Source organism: Pollachius pollachius, assembly GCF_949987615.1.
Source record: "Pollachius pollachius genome assembly, chromosome: 3".
Lineage (NCBI taxonomy): Eukaryota > Metazoa > Chordata > Actinopteri > Gadiformes > Gadidae > Pollachius > Pollachius pollachius.
In genome coordinates this window covers 5,350,949-5,361,245 of record NC_136936.1, presented here as the reverse complement: position 1 = coordinate 5,361,245, position 10,297 = coordinate 5,350,949, and the positions used below count along the sequence as shown (strand labels likewise).

General features: G+C 46.8%; 2 protein-coding genes across 2 annotated transcripts in view; both read right to left on the bottom strand.

Annotated features, from left to right (window-relative positions):
• Positions 1–481: 481 nt before the first annotated feature.
• Positions 482–2,325, bottom strand: il12a (interleukin 12a; the record flags this gene model as incomplete). Its single annotated transcript, XM_079732923.1, has 6 exons — positions 482–661; positions 983–1,129; positions 1,251–1,298; positions 1,702–1,797; positions 1,890–2,038; positions 2,307–2,325. 6 exons carry the CDS (start codon positions 2,323–2,325, stop codon positions 482–484), a joined length of 639 nt encoding a protein of 212 aa, XP_079589049.1.
• A 1,230-nt stretch (positions 2,326–3,555) lies between these two features.
• schip1 (schwannomin interacting protein 1) overlaps positions 3,556–10,297 on the bottom strand; it is an 11,639-nt gene continuing 4,897 nt past the window's right edge. Inside the window, exons 2-7 of the mRNA XM_079733884.1 lie at positions 9,986–10,104; positions 8,217–8,334; positions 7,703–7,900; positions 5,298–5,421; positions 4,652–4,745; positions 3,556–4,489 (exon numbers count right to left, since the gene is read on the bottom strand). Coding sequence (XP_079590010.1) covers positions 4,438–4,489; positions 4,652–4,745; positions 5,298–5,421; positions 7,703–7,900; positions 8,217–8,334; positions 9,986–10,104 — 705 coding nt within the window. The 3' untranslated portion in view covers positions 3,556–4,437. The remainder of the gene's footprint in view (positions 4,490–4,651; positions 4,746–5,297; positions 5,422–7,702; positions 7,901–8,216; positions 8,335–9,985; positions 10,105–10,297) is intronic.

Below are 10,297 nucleotides of genomic sequence, written 5' to 3'. Positions count from 1 at the left end.
ACCGAGCGTCCCTGAAGTGCAGAGGGCATGACTGCAGTGATTTCCGAATGAGGTCATGGGGTGTAGACATCTTGCTTGATGATGCCTATACAAGTGCTGTACTGACATACGGGATCTAACCCTGAACTGAATCTTTGGCTCTGAATCAAATACATTAAACACAACACGATATTGACCTCCCTTGTCTTGGGCACATTGGTATAAATTAATTATAATGTCTTTGTACCACACAATAAATGTCAACAAATAATTTATTAAAAAATATAAATACAGACAAACAAATTAGATTGAACATCAAATAAATAAATAAATAAATACTTCCAAAATGATGACATACATGAGTACACAGCTATGGGTCTACAGTTACTTAAACTGTGTAACATATGCGTAGGCCTTTTACCCTGTACTGAGCTTTACTTTTACGGTTATAAAATACAATGAAAAAAACCCTAGCCATTATTATTTCATGACGACGCCGTAATCAGTTGGTCTGACTGGGGGTTTTCCTTGAATCGTTGCCTTGTCTATCGTGGTCCCCTGAAACAATGTATCCTATAGCCCGGTTGATGGTGATGGCCCGGATATAGAAGCCTTGCGTCACCTCAAACAGTTTCATCCTGTCATTGAACGAGTCCTTTGCCCACATCTGAGGGAAGTAATCCTGGAAGAAGAAGATGAAGAAGAAGAAGAAGAAGAAGAAGAAGAAGAAGAAGAAGAAGAAGAAGAAGAAGAAGAAGAAGAGAAAACAGAGCAGCAGGTGGTCATAAAGAGGCGTCCAGTCGTGGGAACCCATGGGAACTGTTTTTTTTTCAATGTATTGGCGGCTCAGCAATCACTATGAAAAGAAAGAATATAGACGATACCTCTGGGAATGTGTCCACGGGTATTTTGTCCAGGGAGCAGTGCTGTAAAAACCGGAGAAACAGATCAGAAAGAAACTCAAAATGTTTTGAGAGTCTACCTGAGAATCCCGAGGACCCACCTTACGCAGCCCCTTGATCTTCCCAATCGTCGGTTTGAGCATGGCTTCCTCTTTTGTGGGGTTCCACTGGTGGTTTATGTTGAGGTAGGACTGCAGGACCTTGGCATAGTGGTCCAGGTCCGTCGCGATGTTGCCCAGACATTTAGACTGTGGAGACAGACCAATGAGACGACCCCCAATCAGACGACCCCCGAGAAGACTTCCACACGAGCAAACGACTGAAAATATTGTAGGTCCGATATAGTGGTTTTTAGATGTTTCGTTTTACCTCGTTGAAAGGAGTAGGTGTATTTGTTGGTGTGAGGCAACTTGAACCCTGCAAGAAAAAGGTTTACAGTCAAAAAATGTTTTAACGTACAACCCCATTGTATGTTGTACGTCCTGGCACTTTTAGCATTGTGTAGCATCTCATATAGCTATCTTTGTTGCATACGGGGAATGGATTAACCTACTTTTGAGTTCTTGGCACTTGGTTCTGTGAACATCATTGCTCTACTGACAGTGATATATTGTTTCTCTTTATTCTGACAAATGTTCTTATTGTAAGTCGCTTTTGATAAATGTGTCTGCTAAATGCCCTAAATGTAAATGTTAATGTAACCCCACAGTGATGGTTTTGAAGAATGTGTGCGGAGAGAGGGCCCCTCCCCAACACACACTCTTCAAAATCATAACTTTTTCCTTAAGTACATGAGCTGGGAATATCAACACTCGTATACCTGTGCCAGAGGGGGCGCGCACACGGACGCCGTGTCCGTGCGGGTGGTCATCTCCCACTTCCTCTCAGGTTGCCTGACATTGCTGAACAGACCCTCCTGCGGGGAACGAGCGACGAAACTTAAGTAAACTATTCCGAAACGTTTAGCATCGATATGACTGGTCTCTCCGTGGTGCCCACGGTACCCACATCGTCCAGGAGCGCCCTGATGTTCTCCAGGAGGTCAAACGAGAGGGATGTGCAGAGAGAGGCGTTCACGGGCTTTCTGCCGCACGGCACCGGCACGCCAGCGGATAGGCGCAAACACGCGGTCAGCAGCAGCACCCAGCTGACGATGTCTGATGGGTGGGGGAGATGGACAAACAATACAATGACTAAAATCATTAAACATTAAAACAATTCTTAAGACTAATCATTCACAGTGAATGCACAAAACGGACACGCCAATGTAGGCTATGGAAGCTTTTACAACCACTTAAATTGCAAGAGCAAAATCAAACCGTGGACGGTCAATTCTAAAGAAAGTAACGAATAATAATAAGTATTAATAAGCAGCAATAGGAGCGTCTGCATAGTGGTAGGTCAATTATGCTTTGGTTTTCTTACACGAAGTTAATTTTGCCATCACGTTGAATAGAAGAGATCGCTGTGTGTTAAGAAAGTTGGTATCATGATGGGCCATGTTATAGTTTTTATAGACACTGTCAGGGATTTCCAGTTTTTGGCCACCCTATGGCCGCGTCACGAAAGTTATTTCCTCATGTGTATATCGGGGGAGGACAGAGAAGGGTAGTAAGAGATCCAATGGCCGGAACGTACGGTAGGCGGGACCTCTTTGTGTTGTCGACCAATCACTGATCTCAACAAAGCGCAGGCCCCGCCTCTCACCGTTACGCTAACTGCACGTTCGGGCCCTTGGAACTAGTGAAAAATAACGAAAAATTGGCCCAATTATGTGAGTCTCAAATCATTCTAGCAACTATGTGAGTCACCCAACACCTGTTGAGTTATCATATATAGCTTACTTTTAAACAAAAAACGGCTAGAAAATCGTTTTGTGTTACGTTAGGCCCTACATTTACTTTGACAGTTTTGTGTATCCCCATGTGTTATTTTTGTGTAGGTTCAATGCATTTTGCATTTTATTTGTAGGCAGGTGGGAATAAATAAAAGGGTGCATTGCATCCCATCCCAGGGGGAAGAGGCGACAAGGTGTTGATTCATGTGTATTCATGAATTGTAACTTTAACACTGATTTTGTTTTGCTCATTGGGCTGACTAGTAAACTCATCAGAAATTTGAAACAGTGGCCTAATCATGTACTGATACAAAGACCATTGAAGAAATCCCCCAAGGTGGATGATAATTCAGCGTTCTTCTTTTTCTGCAATGACCATGCATGGGGAGGATACTCCTAAACCGACACAGGGCTGTCCCTAAAGGAATCTCACTTTTCAAGTCAACACTGAGATGCAGTTGTACAGGAGTTTCCACTGGAAGCTATTTGCATATTGAGGTTTTTTTTAATATGAGCAAAGCATCTATAGAAGAAGAGAGTTACAGGCAGAAAAAGGAAGAGAGAAACGATAAGTAACAACATTGCGGCCAATACAGTGAGAGAGGCACAGTGAGTCAGTGTGTCTCACTGTCCCACACACTATGATGGCTGATGGTCTTGATCAACAAAGAGCTGATCCTTGTTTCAATGTCGTCAAACGCACACACAACATATTTCACCACAGAGCACACCGTATATGAAACAAAGTTTTATTCTTTATTTTACATAACTGTACATAAACATTTCTTTCCTCAAATAAAGATTCTGAATACAATATAATGAAAATGATATTAACACGCTTATTCATTTAAAATGACTTGTGTCAGAAAATCAACATTCACAAAATGTTGAAGAGCAATTAGAGTGAACATATTACCAAAAGCTACGACTCAAGCATCTTTTCTTACCACTCTTTTAGCACCTTCAAATATTTTTTTTTCAGTTGAAAACTACCATTTGTGCAGAATAAAAAGAGGTTGACTTTGAAATACTTTAAAATTACCATCCAACTTATAATGGTCTGAAGACATTAGTTTTTCATATTTTTTATACAATGTTTATTTTTTCTCTCATAACTTTCTACTTAATGTTTTACTATTCGTTTTATTTTTTTCCCCACATTTTTTTTGTTGCAATCGACAGTTATAATTTAGTGGCGAATGTAGAAAGTTAAAAAGAAACTTAGCAAAGCAAGGCCGTTCACTGCACAGAAAGCTTGGCATGGTATCCATGACAACACACAATCCGTCTCCCTCCATCTCCCAGGTAGCAGGAAGTGCTCCTTTGCCCCTAAGCGGTGGGATAAACCACAGAAGCAGACGGCAGGGGGGTGGGCATTCCTCTGTGCTGTGCGGCCACATTCAGTGAACGGCAGACATAGGGGAGACGGAGGGAGGGAGGGAGGGAGGGAGAGGGGGAGGGACAGAGGGAGGGAGAGAGAGAGTGAGGGAGAGGGAGGGCGAGGGGGGCAGGGCAAAGGGAGCTGTAACCATCGGACGAGGAGGAACAGGTTCTGATGGACGGACAGGGAGAGATGACGGTGCGGAACATGTGTGGTTTGTACAAGGGTTGAGGCAGGGGCCCGCGTCTGGCTCGGGGTCCGCGGTCCGAGGGCAGGGGCCTGGGTCTGGCTCGGGGCCCGCCGCCCCAGAGCAGGGGAGGGGCTGGCTGGGTCTTTTTTTATTTGGAAGGTGTCTTCTCCGCCATGTGTTTCTGTTGGCTCTCGGCATGCCTGGAAAACAGCGGCACACAAACTAAACATTAACCCTCAAGTTAAGTGGAGTTAAGTTAAAGTTAGGTTAAACCTCAGCCACACGGATTCAGACACCGCGAGGCGTTGGGATGTAAACAACGTGGTTTCGGGTACGTCGTGCTCGGTAAGCTCTGGCGTCACCTGGTCAGGTCCTCGATGTCCACCAACATGGCGTCTTGCTCCATGTGCAGCTCGTCTCGAATCAGCAGCAGCTGCACCAGCTCTTCATTCAGGCCTTACAGAGAGAGAAAGACACACAGGTCAACACACTCTGCTCCAACATGCAGCCCCTGTTGGAGCGTTGACGAAACACTCTGCACAGAAAATAAAGAAAAACACGCTTAGGAGGCTTTTAATTATATCTGATATTAATCTCTTTATTAAGACATGCGTGGCTGGAACATGGACAAGTAAACCAAGAAATGAAAGAAAACAAACAGGACAACATTAATAAACTGCACCAATGACAAATCCCTGTTCCTAAGATGTTTTTTAGTTTCATTAAAGTGATTAGAAAAGTCTGAGTTAATTACAATTAGGGCATTTAGCAGACGCTTTTATCCAAAGCGACTTACATCGGTTAATACACACATTGACACGCCGACGGCAGAGTCAACCATGCAAGGCGACAGCCTAAGTGTCTCGCTCAGGGGCACATCAACACTCTGGGGAGGAGCTGGGGATTTAACTAGCAACCTTTCGGTTACAAGACTACTGCTCTACCTCCTGAGCTAAGCCGTAACCCTAAAAAAATACATTTCATTAGTTAGAAAAATTAAATACACACTCTCTATCTGGGAGTGCAGGTCGTTGACGATGACCTGCAGCTGGCCCAGGGTCATGTCCCTCAGGTCTGCGGGCTTCAGGCTCCTCTTCATCAGACACTCGCTGATGTGCGGCATGTGAGGAAGCTGCGGGGAAACACACAGGAAGCGAACAAGGGCTTAGTTAGAGGGGTCCGAGTGGGTCTCCACAGACACGCCTGGTTGCCACTGACTACCTGCATCCACCCACTGAGGGAGGTACCTCTGGACTACAAGAAAGAGGGAGAACACTTTACTCTCAGTTAGGTCTCTCATATTCTCTCCCTCTTACTTCCCCTCTCTATCTCCCTTTCTCTCCCTCTCTCTCGCTCTCTCTCTCCCTCTCGCTCTCTCTCTCCCTCTCACTCTCTCTCCCTCTCACTCTCTCCCTCTCTATCTCCCTCTCGCTCTCTCCCTCTCCCTCTCCCTCTCCCTCTCTCTCTCTCTCTCTCTCTCTCTCTCTCTCTCTCTCTCAGTTGTCCTCACTCTGCAACACACACGCACGCACGCACGCACACCCGCACACACGCACACACGCACACACCAACTACATACATGTATGCCTCGCTTGATGACCATCCTGGTTCTCAACGCTAGCAGGGTGATGGAACTGAAGGTCACATCAGTTCACATGCCACTGGGTAAATAAGGCCCATTCCCAGCAATTCTGCAATGTCAACAGCAGGGGGCAGTATTGTCTAAAGAAGTGTTTACTCGGTTTCAAATAACACACAATGATTAGGCATTCAATCAAAAATAGGAGTTGAATATGTGTGCACACAGATCCCAGGAATACATTTAGGGATAACATTTAGGTCTGTAGATGGGCTGTAAACTTTTTTTAACAAGTTCCTTTGATTCAGACGTCTCGTGAAGTTGTGCAATGTCAGCAGCATCCCTTCCCCCTGCGCTCCCCTCTCTCAACCACAAACAGTCATTGGAAGCGGACTTTCTCTCTCGCTGTGTCTGTTTGTGTGTGTGTGTATGTAATGGTGCACTTCCGTAGTGCCGCTTTACTCTCTTTCACTTTCAGATCATCAGAGCCTCTCAGTATATCATGACACGGCGTGCATCAAATGTTAGTGCATTAGGGCATAGTTCAGATCTAGAGAGAGAGAGAGTGACATTTGATGTGAGTGTTTCCCAGGCGCCTTCATCCGCCCACGGCGGAAGAGCGGCTGTGACTGCTGAAGTTCTACAGAATGAGGAAGGAATATGATAGTATTCTCTCTCTCTCTCTCTCTCTCGCCCTGATTTCTGAACTAAAGAGGGTCATACTTCTTTATGAGTGACTGTGCCTGCCTGCCAGCTACGGCCACAGTACACACAGAGGGAGAGCAGAATGAGGAAGAATGCTTCACTCGTGAGTGTTCTCTCTCATCCTCTCTCTCAGTTGTCTTTGCTTTCGACCACCCACCGACCCACCGACACACACACACACACACACACACACACACACACACACACATACACACACACACACACACACACACACACACACACACACACACACACACACACACACACACACACACACACACACACCACACAGACCATCCACGTATGCCTCGATTTCGACACTAAAGAGGGTCACACTGGCTCATGGGTATGACTGTAGCCACAGTACACACTGAGGGATGGGGAATCCGGGTTTCCGGTTGAAATCCCCACTCTGTGCTGCCGAGTACCCTCTAGTCCAGGGCAGCGCTGTGCTTTCAAAGCAGTGCAGCTTAACGACAAGGCCGTGTTGCGGGGCAGTTTGTACTGGACATCTACGGCCAGGGTTAGGGTTAGGGCTCATCGATGCAGCCTTGCTCTGGACCCTGTGTGATGCAGATGTCTTCTGAGCACTGCTGCGTGTCAAACACCCAGTTCACTGCTCAGTGTTCTGGCATGAATTATAGACAGGCCCTGAATAAGTAAAGCCCCCCCCCCCCCGCTAGCCTATGTGGGCGCATATGGGTTGTGTTTATGTGTGTGTCTGCGTGTGTGTGTATGGTGTGTGTGTGTGTGTGCCTAAGCTGTGGTGAAGGTGCACTGGAACGTATGTAAAAAGATTAAATATGAATCAACGGGGTCTCCTGTCCTCGTTTAAACCGAGGGGGTTTGAGCAGTGAGGGAGTGGTCCACACTGTCCACACACAGCCTCAGTCCCTTCGAGCTGCCAGGGCCTTACACATCAGTAGGTCAAACCTTAGCACACCTTTTCATCCAGGTTTTTTTAGATAGCTCTAGCTCTCTGAAGAAGGGAAGGACTTGGAGATTTAGAGCACAGTTCACTAGTTCATTAGTTCGCTAGTGTGCTAGTTTGGTTGTTTGGTAGTTTGGTAGTTCGGTAGTTCGCTAGTTAGCTGTTTCACTGTTCAGCGACCGCTCTGGTTCTACTGACCAGGTCTGCCACGGGGGACTTCTTGCGGTTCTGCTTCTCCACCTCCACCTGCATCTTGGCCATGGGCTTGGCCATTGCCAGGGCGAGCTTGGCCTCCGCCTGCAGCTTCTTCTGCCGACCCACAAAGTCCATGTCGTCCAGGGACTCCGAGTCCTCCTCGGTGGTGTCACGGTCCGAGTAGGACGAGCTCTGCTTGGACTAGAGAGAGAGAGAGAGAGAGAGAGAGAGAGAGAGAGAGAGAGAGAGAGAGAGGGAGGAAGAGAGAGAGAGAGAGAGGGAGGAAGAGAGAGAGAGAGAGAGAGAGAGAGAGAGAGAGAGAGAGAGAGAGAGAGAGAGGAGAGAGAGAGAGAGAGAGAGAGGGAGGGAGAGAGAGAGAGAGACTTATGTTTGTCAAATGCAAGAGTGTTTCATCCTTCATGATAATAAAGTAAACCTAACTGTAATGAATTGAATAGCGAGTCAGAGACAGAGAGAGAGACAGAGAGAGAGAGGGGTGGGGGGCGGGGGGCTTTACCATGGGGGACAGAGGCGTGTCCAGGCTGGTCTCTGTCTTGCTGTCATCCGCATCACTGTCCTTGTCGCTCCCGCTGTCGTTGACAAAACAGATCTGGAGGTTCATCCCACTCTGCAGCCTGCAACACACCGGAACACATCCATGACACAAACATGACAGAAACATGACATACATGACGGCACAGCAAACAGCTCTAAGTATCTTTTATGGTATTAAGGAATCTGTAAGTCCATTCCTGCCACATAACAATATACAAAAATAGACTTCTCTTTCTCTTTATTGTGACCCTATAACTCCCTAATTACTCTAAATGGTTTAGGGGAAAAAACCTGAAACTATGTTTATTGGTTTCACCCACTGTCCCCTTTCAAGCTCAATATGAATTGCCTTTAATAATGTCACTAACGGGTGTTATGCAGAACATTTCCCTCGAACAACCCTAAGTCACACCTTTTTGAAACACACCACATAGGCCTCGGCGTATAAGGCAGTCACTGCCCTGTCCTCAGAGCCACCTGAAGCTTACTAAAGATCTGGGCGGTCAGAGACAGAAGGGGCCAGCGATGCTGATCCCGTCTCTCTTCACCTCCATAACCGATTATCGTTGTTCCCTCTAGTGTGCGAGGAAGACTTGTAGGGCCTAATATTAAGGGATTCCTCAAATGATCTCTTTCGGTTTCATTGCTCAGTAAACCACGGTGAAAGTAGCGCTTTATAATATCATCCATGGAGACTGCAGCACCCGCTGGCCACAGGCTCACCAGTGCAAGAACAAAGGTAGAATACACTCCCAATTAACAAGGAGAAGAGTCTGAGAATTCTGTGGAGGATGTCAAGGGACCACGAGACATTAGCATCCCGTATTACGGTTCTAGGCGTGTGCGGTTACATGGTGTGACACCGTGGGGGATGAATAACTTGATAAGCAGGACATTTTTGTTTCACTGTGTGACAGCAAGAAACCTTACGCTGTGATTCATTTGATAGAAACACCACTTTGAATGTCGCTCACGATAAATCATGCACCGAGCAAAACAACTCTTAATTCTAACCTGTGACTAATCACCATTGTCACGCTTCTGTACACTTCGGCAGAGCCGAAAGAGAAACGATGCACTCCCGGGTTCTTCAAGGACATCAGCCACCCAAGGTGACTTAAGATAACCCAACAACAGCCTCGTTCTCTAACTATCTCCCCTGCAGCTGTCGAGGGTGCAGGGGAGATAGCATCCATCGGGGTGGTAGGGCTGATCCAATCTGCTTGGGGACTGCTCAGTATGGATCCCGCCCTACCGTTGATCAATAACAAGCTTATTCCATACAGTAATTACAAACGGAAGCCATCGATTTCATGGTGTGGATCCGGGGAGGTTCGGATGGAACCTTGCAAAGGTTTATTTAACGATAGCGACATTTGGGACTTTAAATACCTACACTGCAACACTAAATATTTTAGAAAACCTGGATGCCAACCTCCTGATATGTGTTCAGTCCTTAAAAGGTACCAAATGTTGCAACGTTACAGACAATTACTCAATAGCGGCGCGTTCCTCAAACCAAATGGGAAGGTACACGTATAAAAAAACAAAAGAACTCGGAGCAACGCGCACGTGGGTTGCAGGGCCCTCTTACGAAATCGACAACCCTGAATGCCATGCTTTAGTAATCGACCGCTTTGGGAGTGCACGGTCACATGGGTGCCTCCTGGTGTGTTCATGGGTGTCCCAAGGTGGGAGAGAAGGGGGGGGGTGGGTCGGGCTCGCTCTTACCGCGAGGACAGACTGGGTTTGCCACTCCTGCCGCAGCTGGTGTAGATCCCCGGGCCCTCGTCGAAGAAGCTGCCCAGGGCCAGCTTCTGTCGGATGGACTCCCTCTCATTCTTTTGGGCCTGAAGGACACAAGAGACGGAAGACAAGTTCAGGACTAAGGATTTCATATCGCTCTCACCTGAAACACGTATCGAGGGAGATATTCAAAACATTTTTCAACCAGCAACAGTCAAACACCACACACACAGGGAGCGCGCACACACACACACAGGGAGCACACACACACACACACACACACACACACACACACAC